We start from the raw sequence: 24,835 nt of genomic DNA, 5'->3' as shown, positions 1-24,835 counted from the left end.
CCTACACACTACCTTTTGTAAAGTAAAGTTAAAACCACATGTTTGTAAGTGTATTCACACACATTCATCCATACGAACATCCATTTCTTTATTCATCTCTTCACTCATCTATCTGTCCATCAATCCATGCATGCTTTCATCTGTCCATCCATCTTTTTATGCATGCATGCATCCAGCTATCCAACAATCCATTCACCTACTCACCCATGCATTATCCATCCATCCATCCATTTACTTGACATCTATCCAACCATCCCTTCACCCATCCACTCATTCATCAATTCATTCTTCTATGCATGCATACGTGCATCTACCCACCCACCAATCCATCCATGCATGCATGCATCCACCTGTCCACCCTTTTACTTATACTTCCAATCATGCAAGAATTCGTTTGTGCATCCATCCATCTAGTCCCTCTGTACACAGCACAGAGTGAGAAGCCAAATTAGTTTACATAACTGCAATATTTCTCTTTTCTGATCTAACACATTAAACAGTGACTGCTCATGAAGAGCATGTGTTTAATGTGTTGTGTAACATGTTTATGTGTAAATTACTCTTTTACTTTGCTGGGATGTGCAGCAGTTTGAATGTGAGAAATACTGCAGCATAAACACTGATACAGAAGACTGAGTAGGCTGAGTGCATTTCTGCTTTTTTGGCTGTAAAATTTCCAAGACTACACTTGAGGACACATAAAAAGTGTCAGTGGGCCACTGGGACAGAGCAAGGAATTATGGGGCAACTGAGACTCATGGGAGTACAGCTTTTCATGACCTTTAGCCTACATTTGGCATTATTGTTGTTTTTAAAGGACCACACACACACACACACACACACACACACACACACACACACACACGTAACTGTACTGGTACATGCACACGCACTCACCAACAAACCTGACCTAAGACAAACGGATCACAAAAAGTACTGCGCTTCTGAATTCTCATGTAACATTCCTCATAAAGCAAAGGCCTCACTTCTCTGTGTGAGCCAGGCCAGCTGATTAACGCTTGCTTTGAAGTGAGAAGTCCAGCAGGCCTGTGTGGTGAAAGCTCACCAAGTAGAGTTCCAGAAAGATCCAAAAAGGCTGGACTAAGAGCCGCGGCTATGCCTGAAGCTCTTTGATCACGTATAAATACATTAGAATGCCTGCGTTCCATCCATTCTTTGAGGATACAGCTGAGGCCAACACTCTAAACTCTCGCAGGGGTTTTTATGTACATGCAGCAACGTAGACCTTATTTACAGTCACACTTATTTACACATAGGACTTTACATGACAACTGCATATTCTGCAGACACAAAACATATGTTACTATGCTCAGAACATGAAGGTTGTCATTAATGCTCTTCCAAAAATCCACCCCAATACACAGTTACAAATACAATTTTACCTAAACTCTTTAAAGCAGACATATTTCACACTTTTTCAATTTAAGATATTTCCCTGTGCTTTTTAAAAGACACTTGTGAGTAATATAAAAAAAATGCTTAATTCATTGTTTGTATGAAGTGTTTAACCTGTGAAGGTTTATCTTCTCTAAAGAAAAGGTTTTTGCATGAACACTGACTTAAATGGCTGTCTCAGTTTAAGGGTCAGTGAAGGGGATGTGGTCATTGTGACACGGTGTTCTTGTGTTATGGCATCATTATGGCAAGTACTGGGTGACATTGTACAGTAACCTGCTCAGTTTGTGTGTATATATATATATATATATATATATATATATATATATATATAAAACCTCGTATCTCCCCAAAATGGTAACTTTACAGTAGAAGGTTCAAAACCTACTTCACTTTCAATGTAAGTCAATGGAACCAGAATTCTTTCCAAGTCATTTTGGATCATTTCTTTAAGTCCATTCATCATGAAATTTAAATTTCTGTGTGTGTAAAGAGCAACATATACTTTCATATTATGTCAAAAACTGGAAAATGTCAAAAATGGAGATATGAGGTTTTCATACATTATATATATACATACACTATACTGTACTGTACAATATCACCCAAAAAACATATTCAAACCAATACTGACAATTTAGTTTTGCAATCTGGAGAGATTTTCCCACAGACTGAAATAGAACTGCACAATATTCCAAAACCTGATCCAAAATTACTGTCTGCAAACATTTTTATCACTGATGAATGAAAGGAGTCTCAATTTTAGGAGTTGGTTATCTTGGACTGCCACAGTGAAGTGACAAATATTTCTGTTAAAGTGCTTAAATGTGGTTTTAGGTTTCGACAGACGTCTTGCAGTTCCAAGTATTTTAAAAAGTTGTGAAGTCAGCATCACTTCTCATTTGCTCTGCAAAACCTAATTGCCGTGCCATGATAAAATTTGGGAGGACCTGAGAGAAATGCTTTGATGGTCTTAAATATAATAGCTTTAAAAAAGTAGTGTTCCAGAGACAGATTAAACTTATTTTAAGCCTAGACAACTGCAATTCATTGATACTGGGGATCTTGTGTGAAGAATACTTTTAGTAATTGGTAACAGAGAGACACTGAGACATCTTACCCAGCCCTGTGACAGTGACACTGGCCTTGGCTTGGATTTTGCCAAACTGGTTTTGAGCTTCACATAAATAAGTGGTAGCCTCTTCCACCCCGAGGCCTAATGGACAAAGAACACAGTCAGGAATAGTTTCTTTTGGCATCAGAGCACCAAGACCCAAGTGACAAAAGACTGCTAGATAACTGCTTCAAGACAAGGAGCTAAAGCCAGTGCTTAACTCTACAACTGTTTGTTTGAGTCTGAAGTTTAAAAAAATAAGACAAAGATATTCACTGGTGATCAGCAGGTCTCCATTCCTCTTCTGAGTCACAGTGCTGTGGCTATGGCGACCAGAGAAAAGGGCAGAGTTGTCCTCTCGTCTCCAGGTAAGGCGTGGCTCTGGGTGGCCCTGGGCGTGGCAAGGCAAGGTGATGTTTGAGCCGATGTCTGCAGCCACATCAGATGGCTGCCTCGTGAACTGAGGGGCAGCTGGAGTATAAGGAGAGAGGTCAGATATTTTATAGATTAAAATAAGCTAAGAACAGGCAGGAAAAAACTGGTCACTGATGAATGGCTAGTCTTAATGTGCAAAGCCAATTTTACCATATCTGCTACCGAATGTAAAACACACAAAATAATGTATGAATTGTGCTGCATCAGTAATGTAGTTGATCTTCAGTGTTCACTTTATGACATATATTTAGAGGTGTTATGAGAAAATTACTCAGTTAGCACTATGAATCTGAAGGCATTTATCTGGCTCCTGTACACAAACTGTGAACCATTTGTGGCCCTGCCGAAAGAAAAAATGTAAGAAGCACCACTGGTAATGACTACAAACTGTGTGTACAATGGACACTAATAACTTTATACTACTTTTTAATAATGCTGTACAAATGCAGTGATTTGTGCTTGCAAAAATTATGGCAATTTTGTAAGCTTAAGTGAATGCATAAATATGCATTTAGACTGCAGAACACTGTTTAATTTATGAATGCAGCAGAGAGTTGCATGTGTGACTAGATAAGAATCTGAGAAATCCAAGAGCTAAAAAAACACAGCTAATATAAGTATTTTCTTACAGCCCACATCCAGTGTGATCTTCCCCTGTGCGGTGCCTGCCAGGTTGACTGCTGCACAGATATAGTCTCCGGCATCTGCATCTTCTGTCTGTCGGATGCTCAGAGTGCCCCTCTCTGGATTCACGCTCACAAACAGTGACGTCTTCACCTGCTGGTCACCTGCAGGTTAAGCACATGTTAGGACATGCAATCAACACACAGGGTAAATGTGTAGTTGAGACTTTTTCACAGGTGAGGTTTTTGTAAAAGTAACTGCAAGACTGGTTTGTCACTCAAAAATATCCTGCCAGGAGCAGATCTGAGGTCAGAAACAGGCCACTGATGACAGGTGAGAAGATTTGTGGTCAGAAACTGGCCACTGATGACAGGTGAGAAGATAGCTAGCATGGATGTTCGCAGATGGGCAACAGTGTCTAAGTATATGCCAGAAAGGTGAACTTTGGGGCAGTCGTGGGCTGGAGGATAGGGATCTGGCCCTGTGACCGGAAGGCTACTGGTTCAATCCCCAGGGCCGACAGTCCATGACTGAGGTATCCTTGAGCAAGACACCTAAACCCCCAACTGCTCCCCGGGCGCCGTGGATAGGGCTGCCCACCGCTCCGGGCAAGTGTGCTCACTGCCCCCTAGTGTGTGTGTTCACTAGTGTGTATGTGGTGTTTCACTTCATGGATGGGTTAAATGCGGAGGTGGAATTTCCCTGTTTGTGGGATCAAAAAACTATCACTTAACTTTACAAGGCAGGTATTTCTAAAGAAGCAGATTTTACTGAATGAATGCATGTTGAGGAGTGGTCTCCTTACCTTTGTACCACAGAACCTCTGGCTGAGGTATTCCTGTTACTTTACACTCCATGATGACAGTCTGTCCTAAACCTGTCAGCAGTCTGCTCTGCGGGACAGTCACCTGTGGAGACTCTTAGGATTCCGGGAAGAGCCATAGTTAGATATGAACAGTGCTCTTCTTAGTGAAAACAGTTGATGGGAGCTGCAGCATTATCTACTGCAGGGCCCATTGAGATTTCATCTCAAAATTTACTACACATATTCACTGATACATTTAGAAGTGGATTCTTTAAACAGTTAAATGAATTAACAAAAAAGTTAATTAAACAGTTCAATTAATTTGATTAATTCTTGTGAATCCAATTAAACTTTTGTGTTTGCCCTGAACTGCCCAAAACGACTACACAGTACTAGTGTTATTACCAGTATTACCAGTATTAGTGTTAATGATGCACTGAATGATGTACTTTAACCACTTACAAGGAATACTTGGTATCTGAGGTTTCGCTACTTTAGTTTATAATGAGAGATCCTTGCTAATAAACACTGGATTTAGACTGTCACCAAACTCATCACTGTAACTACATGCCCAGAAATGTCTCTCAACCCACTTAAAGCGCATCCAGGTTTTCATTTGTTTTGTGCAGACGTTAGATATGCTAACAAAAGAAAAGAATTAAAGAAGCACACATCAGATAATAAACGTGTCTTGGCTTGACTGCATCTAGGATAGGTGATAAATCATTTTACTTCTCACAAAACTATTCCTTTAAAATACAGGCTTAGAATTCAGAAGCTCCTATGCCATCTTAATTTTATATATGGCTGCTGTCGGAAAACATTTTTTCTGTTTTTGACATAATTAGAAAATACCTGGTGTACTTTACATTGCATGTAAATTTCATGATGAATGGAACTAAAAGAAACAGCCCAAAATGGCTAGGAAAAATGTTTGGTTCCATTGACTTACATTAAAAGTAAAGTATATTTTTTCCTTCTCCTGTAAAGTTACCATTTTGGAGATACAAGGTTTTTTCTCAACAAAAGTGATATGCAGTAAATTACTGCTTTAATTACATTACAAAATTCAGTAACTACTCTAAAAATAGTTGACAACAACTTGCTGTTTTGACCTTGTTTGACTGTTGACTGGGCAGGGAATACTTCCCAATGTACTGACCGATGTAGCTTAGAAGGGCAGATTGGGTGTCTGTCCCTGCCACATTGCTGGCCAGGCAGCCATACGCCCCTGCGTCCTTCTGCACCGTGTTCCTGATGACCAATGCACCGTCCGGCGTCATCCGATGCCTAGAGTGCAAGAGAACAACGTGGTAAAATGTTAGTGTCTAACAGCACCTAGCACTAGCCTCTCTCCTATCTGTTACCACATATCTTCAAGACAGTTAATTACCTGCTGGAGCCCATGATGAACATGTCATTGTGGGTCCACACCACTGTGGGCTTGGGGTAGCCCTTAGCTGAGCACCTGATCCACACCTCCTCCCCTGTACTGAAGGTTTGGTTCTGTGGGTTTACGGATACCACGGGTGGGGCTGGGGAAGAAAAACAATCACATTCCTTCAGCAAAATGAATGAAATCAAATTTTTCTTTGCATATTGAATTGATTCATTATGGTGAGAGTCATGACCTATACCTTCACCGCCACACCACCGTACTTCACGGGCTAAAATGTACACATTATAGGACAATAAATACTTTTTTCATAACATTTATGTGAAGTTAAAGAAGATTATACATATAACATATATGTAATACTTGTACACACACATGAAATTTAATCCATAGCCATTAAAAAAAAACAAACATATTTATAAGGAATTAAGAAGAGACTGGACATGTATGAAACCCCAGGTACTCTTCACAGGCATTATGGAGAACAGTATCTGACTGACTGTGTCTTTGCTGTCTGCATGTCTGCTGAACAGTTGTGTTTCGCATGCTCGGATGCAGCCGAACAGTCATACTTTGACTGTTGAGAGGCTGTCCTGGGCCTAGCTGTAAAGCTGTAATTATCCCAGGTTTTAGTCACTAAAGCACACTCTAATAGACTCGTTTTGCCTCAGGCAAACATTTAACAGCTCAGCCAGCCTCCACCACTGACTCACCTCAAAAGCAGCCTTGGGGCACACATTCAAACACCTCTGATGTCCACTTTAGACCTGAAGCTGCTACACAAAATCTTAATTAAACTGTTATATCCAAGGCCAAATTGTTTTATTTGTCAGATATTGGTATCAAAGTTATAATATGGAGTAGTATGCAATAATAGATTACTATTTCTTTAAAGATCGCATTCAAACAGTTTTCAAGAAAAGCCATCTGATGACTCGTGAGTGATGGTCTCTGTAATTCTCTACACAAGACTGTTGGATTTCTTAACTCTTTTAAGGCTCTGCAAATAGTTCAATATTGACTGCAGCTACAAACAGGTTTACACTGATTTACACTTTCATTACACAGTAAACTATGACTAGGATGTAGCCTAAAGGCAACCCTGACTGTTAAAACATATAAGCCTCCATGTAGTGCACATGTCCAGTGCTATTAAAATATTTTAAATATTTTATTTATTATTAAAATAGACAAAATCCCTCTATCAATTTGATATCTTGTCAGAGGAAGAGTAATCTGAATATCAAATTGAACTATATTGTTTTTTGTTTCCAAATTGAGTCCAGCGCACTCATTTTACAATGTGCAACTAAAATTTGATTAGACTGAACTTCAGATAAGACGTTAAATTAATGTAAGGCACAGATTATTAATTTTTTTACATAATTTTTGATGTTCAAAGAACTAAAATATTTAAGGCAGCCTGGAAACTGAAACAACTAGTCATATCAGAGTTGGTTTAATAGGCTCGGGAAGATATTAGTTAAAAGGACTTTGTCTTGGAAGTAGCTAACATTGAGACATTAACATAACAACTAAATATATAAATTGTGAGGTAAAACAAATAGAAAAATGTAAAAACAGAAAGTTATGAAGATTTACAATGTTTATTAATAGTGACTACTGTACAATAAATGAGCTCACAACACAGGCACAGGTAATATGCATGTGTTTGTGTGGCTATGTTAGCTAGTGATGGAGTGTAATGGAACACTAGGTAATCTGTCCCGTCCAGGCCTCACTATGTCAGCAGTCCCACTTCAAAGAGGACATAATGACTAGGACAGCACAGGAGTCCCAGCAGGTGGTGATTACACACCACACACACACACACACTACACACAGTACACTCACTCACTCACACACACAAACATACACTGTGTGACAGCTGTTTAAAATTGACACAGTTGAGAGAAACTACGACTTGGAGGACTTGATGTATATGATAATAGAGGGTGAGAAAGAAATGGAGCGGACAAAGAAAATCAGAGAATTATCAGAGAGTTATCTTAAAACCCTTGAGATTCTCCATCATGCCTATGCATTGTCAGTTTAATGTGTAACAGTGCAATGTCACCATGCTAAAGCCATTAGCATTATTGCTATCATAAGGTCTACATGCATGTGATTACACTACAGAAAAAAATGTAGACAAACTGTCAATTTTTATAAATAAAAGGCAATTCTAGCAATTTTCAATATGTCAGAATAATAAAATGAATGTAATGGATGTAAAAGATATAAACAAAGTCACTCAGAGCAGGTTGTCTATAAAACCTCTCTCACAGACATTTATTACACAAAACGGTTACGAATATGCTGCCTGATGCCTGAGATACTGTTTTATGGTTTTCAGAAAAGGCTGTGGCATAAAACATATTTTTAAAATTAATTTGTGGTGGTGAGGTACATGCAGTTTAAGGCAAAATAGTACCTAAAGAAAACTTCCAAGATTATCAACATTATGTATAAAAATTCAGAAAACACGCATGCGCACTAGTGGTCCTGGATAGTAAATAAAATGGCTATATTTGTGTTGCAGTCCTTGGGAACCCTGGTTTCTATCACTTTAAAGACATCAGTAAGTAAGTTTCTCTACAATGAAGCTATCCAAATCCAATTATTTTGAAAACCTTTGCTGACAACTCTAACACTGAGCAATTTGGAGTGGATTGAATGGACTAAGTGGAATAAAGTTTATTTACTTTAAGTTAATTTGCCACCAGCCAACACAATACACTTATTGACAACTAAATTAACCACAGTTTAAATGTTTATTCAAAATGTTCCATTGATGTGCAGTGATGTGCTCCTATTCTTGTGTTGTGAATTTAGGCTCTTTTGATATATGCCAGTAACCATATTACTATCCATTATCTCTTGAACAAAATACATTTTTGTGTTTGGTTTCAAAAACATTTGGCCTCTTTCTGAACAACTACAATAGAACATTAGTGCCGTAATCAGATAAGAAGTTCACAGTGACCAGGTGAGAGTAGATCTGCAATATAAGACTTAACACAGGTCACAGGTGTGAAAAAATCTTTTTTCTAATATGGTGCCTCTTTGTATTTTAATACCATCAGTCAGAAAACGTAGTGTTTGATATTCATTTTAATGATATTAGCTACAGAATAAAAAAAAAAAAACTGGACTACACTTAAGGGCCACTTAATTCAACACATCTTTTTACATCTATGCTCTATCAGGTCCACTTATATAATAACTTGTACTTTGCAGTGCATGTGTACAATTATAGACTATAGTCCATCTGTTTCTCTGCATGTTTAGCTCCCCCTTCACCGTGTTCTACAATAATCAGGACCCCACAGAGCAGATATCATGGGGGTGGTAGATCATTCCCAGCACTGCAATGACACTGACATGGTAGTGGTGTGTTGGTGTGTGTTGTGCTGGTACAAGTGGATCAGACATAGCAGTGCTGCTGCAGTCTTTAAACACTATGTCCACTTACTATCCACTCTATTAGACCTTGTTGGTCCACTTTGTAGATATAAAGTAAGAGATAATAGTTCGATACTCAGCCAGTGAGATCTGTGCATTACGTTCAGCACTGAGACTTGAGTGAGTTGCGCACACACAGGGGAAGGATGAGGTGAGACACAGCAGTTGGAAAAGAAAGTGAGCCAGATTATTTTACATGACGTGCTCTAAAAAGAGAAAACTGACAATAAGTGTTGCTGAAATGTTGAATTGTACTTCATTTGATTTGACATTCAGTTGTTGATTAAATAAGATGTTGATATAACTACAGTATACAGTATATGGCACTGAATCATAATGCAAGTTAGACATTATGATGTTCTGGACCTTTGCTTGAGGACATTTTTTATGACTGGACCTGACTGAATTTAAATTAAAGACCTTTGCTCTGGTCATTCATCAATGGTCACAGGATGCTGCCCACAGGACACTGTTGGCTAGATATTTTTGGTTGGTGGACTGTTTTCTCTCCAGCAGTAACAGTGAGGTGTTTAAAACTCCAGCAGCACTGCGGTCTGATCAGCTCAGACCAGCACAACACATACTAAAACACCTCCATCAATGTCAGTGTCACTGCAGTGCTGAGATTGATCCACCATCCAAATAAAACCTGCTCTGTAGTGGTTCTGACCATTGAAGAACAGGGCAAAAGGGGGCTAACAAAGTACCACAATCTGTAATTGTAAAAATATAAAGGGCACCTTTATACGTGGAGCTGATAAAATTGGCAAAGAGTGTAGATACAAGTAGGTGTACTTACTTATACGTAGTGTGTGTAGGGCTGAAAATGCTGCAAAACTTCAGCAAGTGTAGCAATGCGTATGTCACAGAAGAAAAAGTGTAGAGCATGATACATTCACAGTGACATTCACTCATTCTAATTTATTATATTTGTTCATATTGATTTATTGCATTTATATCATGTAATTTATGGACATTTTTTTGTTTTACGTACCATATTCAACATGGTTGCCCTTGGATATTTCTGATTTTCTTTATGGTTTGGCCTGCAGATGGATTCTTCCTCGGACAGGTTCTGTACTGAGAGACTTTCGATTACACAGCTCTAGACGTTTCGAGAATAAGAGGCCGCATGAATGGAAAGCGCAGGATTTCAGTGCACAGTGAGCAAGGTGGACTGTAAATCATTTTCGCACGTCCCATAAACTATTAGAGTGAAATACTGGAGTAGGGCTGCGCTGAAAACAGATCTGGTGTTGGAGAGGAGAGAGAGGGCCTGCACTGCCAGGAGTCCCAATCCCAGTGGCATAAATCTCACTGTGTCTTAAATGTCCACACAACCAAGGAAATTGCAGCACTACATAAACGGCTTGACTTGCCAGGGAAGCAGTAACTCAGCAGATCACTGTGAAATGAAGCTTTAACCTTTGACCCCAAACTTAAGATGATTAGCAAAAACAAAACCTATAAAAAGCAAAGCATAGGAAATCAAGACTGTTTTCAAATTCGTCCCATAATCATAATTCTCTACACTGGAAAATTAGGAGCACTTTACACAGACATGAAAACTCATGTAAGCAAAGAAAATTCGAATGATTTTTACACATTTACTTGAAGTGCACTTTCTAGGTGAAAGCAAGCAAACAATTAGCTTTTTGGCAACTCGTCATTCTGCAAATGCTGATACATTCTGTTTCATTACATCTAACACGACAAGGTGCGTCATGGGTAATCCATGTCATCTAGGGTATATAATGTGTAGACTACCTATTGAGGTATGCTGAAAGATTGTGAAAGCTCCTGATTATTCTCTGTTGTGTTTTCACAAGTGCCATATTTAGACATTCTGGGGGCACAGGCTCAATCTTGAAGCCCCTACCACACCCCTGTCTGTTATATATTGAATGCAATGCAATGCTAAATATTCAGATGCAATTTTTCCACATAAAAAATATTCACATCAGATGCGTTGGGACAGAAACAAATAGTCAGAATATCTTTAAGTGCAAAAAGCATCCACTGCTCCTCACAAAACAGGCAAATGATGACACTGGGAAGGATACTTTTTTCGTTGCTCCATTTAGAAGCTGGAACATTATGAGTGCCTCTACATATGGCTCGGATATCCATAACCCAGTTGGAGCTGTAATTGGACATGCTAATATCATCTCTGACAAAGCAGAGGGCAAACTAATCCTTTTGACATTTGTCAAACTGCTGGCACACAGCCGACTTGTCTGCTTGGTTGTTGCCATGCCAACCACAGAGACAACAGTGATTGGTTAGAGAGCTGCACTTGCTTGAGATAGTTTGAAAAATTTAACGTAATATAATGAAATCAGCCAAATAAATCACACAAATAAATTATTTATACAAAAAGTCTGGTTTGAAAGGCCTTAATATTGATGTAAATCAGAATGAAACTTTAGTTGTTCCTAATTTGTTGTTCTTTCCTTAATGCTACTTATGGCATTTTCTGTGTGGCATCATCCCAAGGTAATTTTACACTAAGTGAAATTAACATAGGGTAAGGTTAACTGACAGCAGCTAGCTGTCACTGATTTTATGCAAGTCCTAAAAAGTGTTCCTTGTGAAATTACAGATAGCCTAAAAAGACGAAGACTAAAAGTGAGTATATTGTTCATTTGCTTTTACTCTTATTCCATTCACAGTCACATTCATATGGTAGCCAGGGGCCTGGGTTGCAGTCTCTAAAGCCTGTTGGGTTGATATGGCCTCTCCCTCTTGTCGAGTTCCAAAACAGTGCACTGCATAGTGAATAAGGGCATAGTTTCAGACCCTAGTGGCTTACCTTGAACACTCAGGTAGACACGAGAGGCAGACACTCCACCCTCATTGGCAGCGATGCAACCATACCAGCCAGCATCATCCGGGGTCACCCGTTGGATCTCAAGGGAAAGGTTGGTGGTGAGTCGGGTGCGAGCGTCTGGCCGAATGTTCACACTGCCACGCTGCCAAGTCAGGTTAAAGCGCACTGTGCTGGCCACCACACAGGATAGCAAGGCCACAGAGCCTGGAGACGCTGTTACATTAAATGGTACTGTGATGGCTGGAGGAGGCTCTGCACACACACATACACAGAAACACATACACGCAAACAAGGAGTCAATAAACATCTACAAATTGTATATACAGTGCTGGGCAAAAGTCAGGGATGACCTTTCATTTATTTAATATCCAGTTAAGATGACCATTAAGTACAAGCTATTTATTTCATTTCATTTATTTCAGCAACAGGAAAGAAGCAGAAAAATCAGATTGAACAGAAAATATCACAGAACTTCAACAACTAAATTTAACACCAACTGCATTTTCTGCATCTCATGAGTCAAGAAATTACAAACACAATCACTGATGAGGTCTTGGGTCTGGAGTGGTCAGCTCAGTTTTATTTGAGCACCAGCAGCTTCATCGTTAGATTTGCAAATTTTCTTCTTTTTGTGGTTTTTTTTTCAGTAACAGCTTCTTGACAGCTACACATCCTTTCAAACCCTTGACATTAGTTGCGTTATCAAAGTGAAAGGATCCAACTAAGCCTTAATACAAGTTGCTTCTGGAAATCCTGTAAAGTTTTACTGCAGCTCTATTCATATTCACACACTTTGTACATTCAGGTGTTCCCGAAGGCTAAAGGCTAAAAGGTGTCCCTGCTCAATATAAGGACTTTTCTGAACAAAACAAAGCTTTTCTGTTAGACAAAAAATCACTGCAAACCAATTTGATATTTTGAAGAAAATTATTGCTACAAATGAATAAATATGATGTGTTGGTTGTTGGCAAAATATTTGCCACTAATTCAATAGATATTTGAAACTATGTACAGTTGTCAAACATCTGTGAACTCAGTGGAGCTGACAGCTTTGCAAAGTGAACCTGATCTATGAGGGGAAAGAGGGACAGTGACGAAAGATGTGTGGATTAGGATGAGAGGGATTATATAGACTTACACATAAATTTGAATGGAATGGGGAGCTGAGCTTGTCACCCTGCTTATTATGTTGTTGGCTATGTGTCAGCAGTATGTTTTTTTTTTTTAACTGCACTGAGCTTTGGCTGGAACGAAGGTTTTTAACAGTTTCATGATTTTGTATATCTTAACTGTTCCTAGCTTGATTTTAATTTGCTTTCAACTTAATTTTTCTCTTTTAATTAAGTTTCTTATTCATGTATCTTTGTATCAATGTTTCTCTTTTATTGTTATTATTATTATTATTATATGTTTTCATTTACTTTTATTAAGTGTAGTCTAGGCTACATAGCATAGCAAACCAATCCTTAAACTACAAAAGGCATCATATAAACAAAAACTGAGTTGAGGAAGGCAGTGGAACTCTCTTAGAAATGCTCCTGCCAACCTGCCTCTCTTATACAGGGATCAAGCTTTAATACCATGCCCTGACAACTCCCAGAAAAGATTCTTTGGACCTGAAAATGTTTCATTACTCCAAAGTGTTCAAATGAAAATTCCAGAGCAAAGCTCTGCTTCTTGAGTTTCAAACGGATAATGAGACACTCCAGCATCAGCAGGATTTGGTGGCCTGGGTACGGAACTATAATGTGGATTCTCCAGTATCAACAGGATTTGGTGGCCTGGGTACAGCACTATGAAAGCGAAGCGATCAGTGAGGGGCCAGAAGACAGGAAGCGGGTGTGTTTGTGTAAGGGGACAACATGGAGTCAGGTTTCTTCCAGCATTCTGACCTGAGAAGGCTATTCATATACTACATTCCTGTGCTAAACCCTTAGATAAATGAATCTTGAAAAGATGGGACTATGCTTTACTAGGTGCAACCACAATATTAATTAAAGGTAGTTTTCAATGTCTATTTATTTCTGTTTGGTTGTCTGAGAGTGAATGTTTTATATGACCCCAATTCCCAAAAAATTTGGACACTGTGTAAAATGTAAATAAAGACAGAATGCAGTGACTATAAGAACATAGAACATAAATCAGATGTTGAAAGTGAGAGATTTTACCATTTCATGAAAAACATTAACTCATTAATTCAGAAGTTGACGGCAGCAACGCATCTCAAAAAAGTTGGGACAGGGCCATGTCTACCATTGTGTAGCATTCCTTCTTCTATTAACAACAGTCTATAAACATTTGGGAAGTGAGGAGACCTTTATTTGCTGGAGTTTTGGGAGAGGAATGTTGTCCCATTCCTGTCTGATGTAAGATTCTAGCCACTCAACAAGCCTGGATCATCTTTACTGGATTTTTCATTTCATGATGCGGCAAATAGTTTCTATTAGTGGCAGGTCTGGACTGCAGGTAGGCCAGTTCAGTACCTGGACTCTTTTTCTGCAAAACTATGCTGCTGTGATGGATGCAGTATGTGGTTAACATTGCTGAAATATGCAAGGCTATCACTGAAAGAGACATTGTCTGGATTGGAGTTCTAAAACCTCTATATACTGTTCAGCACTGATAGTGCCTTTCCAGATGTGTTAACTGGCCAAGCCATAGGCATTAATGCAGCCAAATACCATCATAGATGCAGGCTTTTGAACTATGTGCTGACAAGCAGGATGCTCCCCCTCCCCTTGAGTCCACAGGACATGACGTCCGTGTTTTAAAAAAAAATGTAAAATTTTGATTCATCTACCCACAGAACAGTTTTCTATTTTGCCTAAGTGTATTTTAAATGAAATTTTACCCAAAAAAGATCATGTTGACATGTGACTTCTTCTTTGCATGATACAGCTTTAACTTGCATTTGTGGATTGCCTGGTGAACTGTGTTCACAGACAAGGATTTCTGGAAGTGTTCCTGAGCCCATGAAATAAAATAATTATTTTAAAGCCACATCAAATCATATATTGGCAGAGACATCTAATTATCTGTTGCAGTAGTTCCCCACCCTGGTCGTTGAGGCCCCCCTGCTGTGCACATTGTAGTGCTTTCCATACATTTAATACAACTAATCAGCTAATAAGCAGGTCTGTTCTGGGTTGCACTGGGTGGGTCAAAGCAGCAAAAACACTAAAAGATGCAGGACAGGGGGGTGTCCAGGACCAGGGGTGGGAAATACTCATCCAAGGGTCACCACTGTTCTCCTCAAAGGGCCACTGTGGTTGCAGGGTTTCAGTCCAGTCAAACAGAAGCACATTTGATTCCATGTTTAATTGGTTGGTCAGCCTTCAAACAATTGATCAGGTGTGTTCCTGCTGGGTTGGAGTAAAAACTTGCACACTCTGTCCATTTGTGGATAAAACTGGTGACCTCTGTACTTTCTATCTGTCATCAGAGTTTTTAAAGCTTTTAAAGCACTTGTTTATTTGATTAGTCCCAGTCTTTAAACAACTGATAGTGTGTGCTCCTGCTTAGCTGTAATGAAAACCTGAAACCACACTGGCATTTAGATACGTTTGGACACCCCTTTAAAGAGATATCTGGCCCTTGTTTTAAAGATATGTCTGACCATCTACTGCCAGAGCTTTTAAAGAGCCATCAGTGCATCTACTTTCAGAGCTTTTCAAGAGATGTCTGACTGTCTACTGTTAGAGCTTTAAAAGAGATACCTGACCATATAACGTCAGAGTTCTAAAAGACATCCGATCACCTACTGTTAGAGCTTCTACAGAGTTTGACCTTTGCTGTCAGAGTCATAAAGGACTACTATGTCTGACTACATATGGTTAGAGCTTCAAAAGGTGTGACCATCTTTTTTAGAGCTTCAAAAGAGACCATCAAATTTTTACATATTTTAAAGAAAGGTCTGATCAACTACTATTAAAACTTTGCATTTTTTATTTTTTTTTAATTCCTCTGACCATCTACTGTCAGAGCTGTTAAAGAAAAGTCTGATCATCTACTCCTTTTAAAGAGGCATCTGTCAGAATTCTATGTGTGATCAGTTATTGCCACAGCTTTCAAAGTGATGTCTAACCATCTACTTTTAAAGCTTTTTATGAAATGTCTGAAATCTGTCAGATCTTTCTGAAGACATGTCTGACTATTCAACATCTCCTCAAAAGTGTTCACTCCATGATTCTCTCCAAAATATAGACGTAAAATAAGCCAATCAAAAATCACAATCACAGGACAACCATATGTCTTCATGGAAATATTACATCCTATAAAGGAGGTACCCAGACTTAGACTGAAACTCACCCAAAACCTTGTTCACTCACCAACGCATGTGTGTCCATTACACTGACCATGAAGTAAACCTGTGTCATACTGAGCAGCCCATTTCATCTAAGGAATGCTGCTCTGCTTCTGCTTGAGCTTGGCTAGTAGTCCTCATTGAGCCCATGCATCCACCAGATTTCTTACAATAAAATAGAATGTTTCCTTTTATTTGCTGTATTATTAAATTCAGATTTAGGTCAGGAGAATTCTGTGAAACTGTTCACACATTAAGAGGGAGAGGCTCTAAAGACAGTGATGGGGAACAGCCAAAGACAGCATCCTAATTATCCTCATGGCCCTTGAAACTGCACACATGTGATCTATTACACACCATTACACAGTGTTTACAGCACCAGTCACTGGCCCCAGTAAGCCATGTCCAGAACTAACATAGCAGTCATGCTTCAGTTTTTTGCTGATGGAGTGAGCTACCCTTAATCGTAGCTGAGAGTGAATGACAAGATCATTACAGGTCTTTTTGTATTGCCAACAGATTTAAGCCTTTACGAAGACACTTTCAGTGATCATGCTCTTCCAAGCATGAGACTTTAATTGGTTTCTTACCAGACACATCCAGGAAGGTCCGGGCTCGTCCAGTTCCAGCACTGCTGATGGCGATGCACTCATAGAAGCCCTCATCTTTTAGAGATACCTCAGCTATCTCCCATGATGCATTTGATGACTCCCTGTTTTCAAAATCAATCAGTAAGTCAATCAAAGTGAGGTGGAATCAAATAATCATTGCACATATTATGATTCTGAGATGGTTTTTGCATAAATGTAATCTTTCCAAATTAGTTTTGAACCACTTTCACATGTGCTTAGATGGACCAATACTGCCTTGAGTTTGCAAGATTAGCAGTTATCAGCCTACATGTGCAGCTAACCTGATGATACGTTGGCCCTTTCACTGCAAAGTACTGCTCTCCAAGTAGTACGACTGTAATTGTAATTTGAATGTAGCCTCGAACATTGGTGTCAAGTGTTAACATTTCAAGAGTTACATATTAATTGTGTCAACGGAACATAAAAAAATACCTGAAGAGCTGGTCCACACCCAGACGTTCACCCTCCCGAGTGAAACGCACAGTGTAGGGAATCAGACTGTCCACATGACAGGTGATAACACCTTTCTGTAAGTAGTAACCCGGGGTGACAGAGGGCAAGATCACTTTGGGGGCATCTAGCGGAAAAGTAAAAGAATAAAGTAGCTCACATTAAGACAGATATAGGAACAAGTAAACAAATCAAACAAGTGTAAAATAGAAGCAGAAACAGAAGGACAATAAAGGATACAAAAGACCTTAAAATAAAAAAATGTGTCTGTGCAAGAGTCCTAGTCAGAGAAGAAAACTGTTCAAAGTGTGTTTTTGCCAGAGTAGCAAAATTATAATAAAAACAAGCAAACATAAACTTTCTGCTAACATAAACTTTCATGACTTTTTGGTGCTGTCCAGCCATTGCATGAATATAGTTAAATTCTATCTGCAGCACACCTGATTCAATTTAATGGAAGACTGATTAGCCAAACTAGGTACTGGATGGAAACTGTAAATGCTGAGCTTCTAGTACTTGGGAGAGGTTTGGATGAAGCTAAAAAAACACATAAAATTACAATGTATTTGCTTTTACAACCCTATTTCAAAAAAGTTGGGACAGGGCAAAAAAAGGCTGATAAAGTTGTGTAATGCTAAAAAAAACACCTGGTGGTTAATTCAAGTCAGTAATGTGACTGAGTACTGAGTCTTTCAGAAGTAAAAAATTTCACCAATCTGTAAAAGACTGCATGATCTAATAGGGCAACAATTCAGGAATAACATTTCTTAATGCAAAATAGCAAAGACTTTTGCTTTTCATCATCTATGGCACATAATATCATTGAAAGATTCTGGAGAAATCTCTGTATTTAAGGGACAAGGCCAAAAAACAGTATTTGCTGGCCATGATCTTTGGGCCCTCAGACTGCACTGCATTAAAACCAGACAATTTTGTAGAGGAAATCACTGCATGGGCTCAGAAACACTTCTGAAAACCACATTCTGTTAAAGCAGTTTGTTGCTGCATCCACAAATGCAAGTTATACCTCTAAAACGCAAAGAAGAAACCAAATATAAACCGGATCCAGAAACACTGTAACCTACTCTGGGTGTGGGTGGGTGTGGGTGGGTGTGGGTGTGGGTGTGGGTGGGTGTGGGTGTGGGTGGGTGTGGGGGTGGGTGTGGGTGGGTGTGGGTGGGTGTGGGTGTGGGTGGGTGTGGGTGGGTGTGGGTGGGTGTGGGTGATTGCAATTAAAATTGATCACTCCACCTCAACAAGGCATGACATCCAAGTATGACAGAGGTACATATTCTCTGCCTTAACACACTTGGTAATCACAGAATTACAACAACATAGCAGACTCCATTAAGGAAACAAGTTATTTTATGGGTTCTGACCAGGAACTATGCTGGAGAATGAGACACTGGAGACTCTTTGGAAGAGATAGCCATCACGGTCATATCCCGTGACTTTAAGGAAGAAGGCTTCACTGGGTGGCACAAACTCTGTGATGTTCCAGATGCTGTAGGGTTTGCGATCGGGGTAGTAGCGAATGGGTAATGTCTTCATCACTTCACCCTTTATGCTCAGCAGCTCAAGACGATCTGCACGTGCAGGATGGGACAGCCCTGTGGTGTTGAGCAAGATGAAGGTGGGGATACCTGTGCATGTTTGAGTATATAAGAGAGAGAAGCCAGAATGGTCAATCAAAATATGTTTAGCCTCAGAAATCCAAAGTCCAGACTCACACAGCACACAGGAAATATTCAAGACACTTATTCTAAACATAAGAGAACATAAGAAAACAGTCTGCTTGAGATGTTTTTGTGTCATAATAACTGACCTTGCACAGGTCTGCTGGAAGTCATTTTGAAATCCAGTGTGTGTTTCCTGGAAAATCCAGCTCGAAAGTCAATGGTGCTTAGCCCTGTGATACGGACCGAGTGTCGACCCTCGCTGATTGTCTAGGGTCAAAAAAGATTTCATAATAACATGCAACTGGAACATGCAGGACATTGAATACATCTGAAAGTATAAATCATGTACAGGATTGTGTAGCTCTTAGACATCTAGAAAAACACTGAAAACCATTTCTCTGGGCAATAATTGCGCTTGTAATAACATAATTTGACATTAAAATAAAGGACAATGAACATTAATGTGGCAAAATATAAAAACTATTTCTTATCTTAAAAAATAAAAAGAAAAGAAACACTGTTCCAAAATTCTCCTTGACGCCCCCCAGAAATCACATGGATTTGTTAAATTCCACCAGTGGCACGCTTGATTTAATTTAATAAAGGACTGAGAAAACCAGGTATTAGTACTACAAATTGCACTGGGCTGCCAAGAGATGATGTTTGGAAATGGTAAAAGTGACATGTATACAATTGTATGCAAAAGTTTCTACATGGAGCAAACTTAAAATTCAGCAATTTTCTCCAAAATGTAATGCAAATGCTACTTATTTTTTATGCTAAGTTTACCATATTAGAAAAAAGCCATAACTTTTGCACAGGCCACAGTTTATTTTTTTGGGTGTTAAAATAAACAGTAATTGTGCCTTTAAATGTATACACTGTGGTCTCAGGATGTGTTGACTTATTTTTACTCAAAAAATAAACAAAACATGTAATTTAACCAGAGGTGACCAAACTTTTGCATATGACAGCAAAGTCTCTACTATTGTATTTAGTGTTTTTTGTATTTGTTCTGATACTTGTTTTTTTGAGCAAATAAACACTTTCTGCCCAGATAAATAGCTTTACAAATACAAATAATGAGTCTTAACAAGCTACACCTAAAACTGGACCAAAACTGGCTTTACCACAGGCTGGACATGAAAAGATATTCTGAGATGCTGTACAACCCAATTTGTGTCTAGTATGAAACACACGGTCATCAGTACAATTTTATTCTGTGTGTATCCTGAATTGCTTCCTTTCTACGCTCCCTCCTGGCAAGAAGAGTAAGTTATTTGAGTCATTTAAGCCCCAGTCCTGCTGAGTTCTCCCATCTGTTTTATGAGTGTATAAGCGCTGAAGGCTTGGGGAGCACTGGGTGCTGTCTTCAGCCCTTTGCTCCAAGACCCCACCGCCCGCCCGTAACCATGGCAACCACTCCTGAGGGCCGCTCACATACTTTCAAAATTACAACCTTCTTAAACTATTATCACGGGCCATAAAAACAGCTCAGGATGAAGCCAAGAACCACTCATCGCTCAGGTCAGTGGCTCTGAGGGGTTCCTCTGGGAGGTGTATAAGAGGAGGATGCAGGTGAGGGTTGTAGAGGTTTGGAGATGTGTGGTTGTACATAAAAGCATGAAAGACTGGCTCCAGAAAGGAAGACACCGAAAGGCATTTAAGAAAGGATCTCCAGTAGCCTTTTACTTCGGGGAGGTTTGGGGTCTTTCACCATCTAAGGGTCACAGGCACCCAATTAACAGCAGATTAAATGAGGATCAGATGACTTCACGCTGAGCCCTTGGAGATTATCTCGTGCTAACAATGTCAAAACCCATTACTGGGAGCAGGGTGTAAGCCAAAACGCCATCCAAACATTCGCTAATCCAGCCCAAAACAGCCCTGGGCCAGTATTCACAAAGTATCTCATAATCTAGGATCAAATTGTGTTCCTGTTTATGGTAATTACAGCCACAAAGTACTGTGTTTCAAGTTGAGTGAGCACTAACACCATCCAGGCGGGGGCGGAATTCACATCAGAGCACGTAGCATTTAGGCTGGTGTATGTGCCAGAAGAAAACAACAAAAAGTGTTACAGATAAAATGTTAGTCATGTAGCACTTTATTAATGACATAAGGTGAAGTCATTATTTGGTACCTTGTAAAAAAGAAAGATGTATATTTACATGCAGTCTACTGTAAAATATAGCAGCAATGAATGTTTCACAATTAATGACAAATATTTATGTTTTGTGCATCATTGTACAGTTAAATCCTTTGCTGATGAAAAAAATCCTTTTTTGATGATTAAGCAACTGTGCATTAACAACATGGCTGTATCTGTAAAATAATTTGTCAATAAAATGCAAAGACAAAAAACAGGTTTAGATTTACACATAAATAGTACAAAACTGTGTCACTGAACACATGCATCATATCAACAGTTTAACAGCTGTAACTTTCCATTTATTGACAATTACTTAAGTTTTTTTATATCATTTAATGGTTGAAACTCATTTAAGGTCAGTCTCTTTTTTTGCCACTGAAAATACATACATAGGTAGACATTCCATGTCAGGGACTCACATTTGTTGCAGCTTTCATGTGGCAGTTTGTGACATCTCAATGTATTTTTAATAAATTATGGTCCAAAGAAATCAGTGAATGTAGTAATGGGCGATATAGTAGTTTATCTGGTATACTGTTTGAAATTTTTAAAGTATTAGTTTTGTCATTACTGTTATACAGATACACAAATAAATGCAGATAACGTGATGTACAAACAGTGTAAAATCTTTCGCATAGTGAGTTGCAGACTGGGGTAAGTTAGACAAGTTTATTGTCAAATGAGCAGATTGTAATGAGTTATTGAGTAAACAAGAGGGAAAAGAGAGGGAAAGGAAAAGCCAGTCTCTTGGGGTTAGCTGTTAGCCATTAGCTTAGCATGTAGATTAGCTGGCACCACCTATGGCGCTCCTCATTTGGCCTGCTTCTTCAAGCGACGGTGCAGTAATAGATTTGTGCCACTTTGGCCTGGTACTGTGAACATAGCTTAGACGGAGCGGAAAACTGGGTAATAGAGAAGAATTAATGCTATCAATTGCAATCATATTTACAGAAATAACTGTAATTTTAGAGTTCTACTGGGAACTTTTGAAACATCCTGTGCTGTCAGACTTTTGACCATGTTTCACATTTTGTTTGTGTAGCTACAATAGCTTTGTGTGTGAAGTATCCCATTAAAAGCAGCATGTTTCTGTCAAGAGACCTCCTTCCTTTTCCCAATGTAATGTGGGAATGCAAGATGTACCATGAAAGAAAAGAGGAAAAAAGAAAGGAAAAAAGACGAGAAAAAAAGCAGATGAAGTCATGGGAGGACATAGGCTGTGGATCTGAGGGTAGAAGGGGAGGGAGCGAACATGAAAGAGTGTGTGGAGTGACACGCAAGGGACACAGTGTCTGGAGGCTCGTTGACATAGCTACAGAAAACAACACACAAGATAAATCCACTCACTAAAATCACAAGATCGGTGGAGGAGGGGATATGAAGGAAAAGAAGGAGCAACAAAATCAGTCAAAATGGAAAGACAGAGAGATAATAAAGCCCTGTATATCCACAGAGTACACTGGAAAGAAGCCTCAGTTGGGCAAAGAGAAAACTGTGCTGTCTTTCTATCACTTGGTGCGTGAATCACCCAGCGCTCCAAGATTAACCATTCAGAACAAAAGACAAGGGTCTTAAGGGGCCTCCAGACTGCACATGGCTTCATAAGAAACACAAATCAGTCAGGAAAAATTGTGTGCCATTTCCTTTAACTGGGCCCTGGATGTGCCCTTACAGCTATCCCCTATTTCTGCTAGCCATGCCAATACTCAAGGCTCTAAACACTGTCCCAACATCCCAAACATGTCCTGGCCTTGACCATGGGTTCATAGCTATCACTCAAGCCCAGCCTCTGTAGTCATTCTTAAAAGGCCAAAAACTTGCAGGGCAATAACTTTATTTGACAGCGGGGGTGTGGTCAGGTACTGTCTGTGAGGCGGCGAGCTGGATTGAGTGTAGACGCAGACGCATGGTAAGCACATGCACCTGTGGATAACTGTCTCTCGCTCTACTAATATGCGCTTCTTTCCTCAGTAGAGACAGAACTGGGAGACAGGAAAAGAACGGGCAGAAAAAACGTCTGAAGACACAGCTTGAATGCTCAGAGTAGAAATGCACTTTGAAGTCTTTGATGTGTGAAGAGCTATGTGCTCCAAGCCTAGCATTCTTTTGTTTTTGTTCCTTTTTTGTGAGTTATATAATAAAGTGTCTCTGCCCTCTGATACTGCCCTTCCTTACTCCTTCTGCCTCCACCCACCACATTGTCACACTATCTTTCAGAAGACTCATCTATTACATAAACCAAGTTTGCATTTAGGGCTATATGCATAAGACTTTTCAGTGCTGATCTAGGATCATTTTTTATTTTTATATCAATTCAAATATTACCTATCAAGGAAGCTGTTCTTAGCATGTTGAGGATGCCCTAACGCAACACTTTATGCTGGCATTTCAGATGAGGGACCAGGAAGTTGCTCACCTTTATGGACCACATTCCTGGGGTTGGATCTTTGAGATTAAGGACTTTGGCAGAGTTGGGGATGTGAAGAAGTTCTGTCAGTCCGTCTTTGCTCCCAATTAGTTTCCCTGTGAAGGAACATCAAATGGATCTGTTGTCTGGTTTGGATTTGATTTGTAGCTGAGTTTTCTTTGGTAGCTAATAATGCATATAGCTTGTTTAGTATGGAGGGCGGTCAAACAGTCAAAATAAGGTATTTTTAATCAAAGCACTGAAATTTCTATGAGTGTCTCAGTGCAGACGATAGCAGACAATGAAGATGTTCTCCCTACCTTGAGGGTTGCGTATCTCAATGCCTGGGGCTGGTCCACTCAGGGCAACTGTCACCTCCTTTAGGCTGGGGTCAAAGGGGATCTGCCAGGTGTTGCTGACCGGATTATAGTGGTCAGTGGAGAGCAGATGAACTTTTGAGGACTGCACTGCCTCCTCCACCCATTTCAGAACCTTTGCAAAGAAAAGACACAGAAACATAGACACATACTTAAAGTAAGATTGTTAGATGCCTGGATGGATAGATGAACAAATGCAGAGATTGGAAGTTAAGATGTATAGGAGTGTGTACAAGAAAGAATATGAAATGTTTCACAGCCAACAACTGAGAAACTTTATTTGGAGTTATACCTACAAATAAAAATTCAGCATCTTTTACATCTGCCTAACATTCCAACTTGGGTTTGGTTCAAACATCAAAATGTTGGATCTACGCATACCTAAGCATGTATGATGATTGATATGAAGTCTCTTGGCCCACTTATGAGATGAAAATATTCTAAAGCCATGTTTTCCAGAAGGCTGGAGAGTAAAATAGGGGCTTGGACACATGGCAATATTCTCCAGGGCTTAGATGCAGCACTGCTGCACTTGATGTTCATATTTATATTACTTGTGGGAGACTGAAGCCCACGGTAGGGCCAAGTCAGTTCACCAGATTAATGCTACAAACATCAGCATGGCTAAAGCAATATTACGCCAGAAATCATTCTTCTGCTTCTGCAACCAGACATGAATCAGTTTCAGAAGGCATTTTAACAGTGTTGTTGTTCTAGAATTCTGGCTGCCAGAAATGCGATGATCATACA

The 24,835-nt window shown here is 39.4% G+C and overlaps 1 protein-coding gene across 3 annotated transcripts in view; it reads right to left on the bottom strand.

The window, feature by feature from the left end:
- The window catches only part of hmcn1 (hemicentin 1), a 140,940-nt gene that overhangs the window by 86,581 nt on the left and 29,524 nt on the right, over nucleotides 1-24,835 (bottom strand). For all 3 annotated transcript variants that reach the window (XM_017718046.2, XM_017718045.2, XM_017718047.2), the window contains exons 5-17: nucleotides 24,029-24,200; nucleotides 23,718-23,824; nucleotides 19,296-19,416; nucleotides 18,850-19,113; nucleotides 17,453-17,597; nucleotides 16,979-17,100; nucleotides 12,068-12,337; nucleotides 5,788-5,929; nucleotides 5,557-5,684; nucleotides 4,395-4,508; nucleotides 3,595-3,753; nucleotides 2,807-3,001; nucleotides 2,537-2,632 (exon numbers count right to left, since the gene is read on the bottom strand). In XM_017718046.2, coding sequence (XP_017573535.2) covers nucleotides 2,537-2,632; nucleotides 2,807-3,001; nucleotides 3,595-3,753; nucleotides 4,395-4,508; nucleotides 5,557-5,684; nucleotides 5,788-5,929; nucleotides 12,068-12,337; nucleotides 16,979-17,100; nucleotides 17,453-17,597; nucleotides 18,850-19,113; nucleotides 19,296-19,416; nucleotides 23,718-23,824; nucleotides 24,029-24,200 — 2,035 coding nt within the window. The remainder of the gene's footprint in view (nucleotides 1-2,536; nucleotides 2,633-2,806; nucleotides 3,002-3,594; nucleotides 3,754-4,394; nucleotides 4,509-5,556; nucleotides 5,685-5,787; nucleotides 5,930-12,067; nucleotides 12,338-16,978; nucleotides 17,101-17,452; nucleotides 17,598-18,849; nucleotides 19,114-19,295; nucleotides 19,417-23,717; nucleotides 23,825-24,028; nucleotides 24,201-24,835) is intronic.

This window comes from Pygocentrus nattereri, chromosome 4, assembly GCF_015220715.1.
Source record: "Pygocentrus nattereri isolate fPygNat1 chromosome 4, fPygNat1.pri, whole genome shotgun sequence".
Classification (NCBI taxonomy): domain Eukaryota; kingdom Metazoa; phylum Chordata; class Actinopteri; order Characiformes; family Serrasalmidae; genus Pygocentrus; species Pygocentrus nattereri.
Note: the sequence above shows the minus strand (reverse complement) of the source record. Positions and strands in the feature narration are given on the sequence as shown.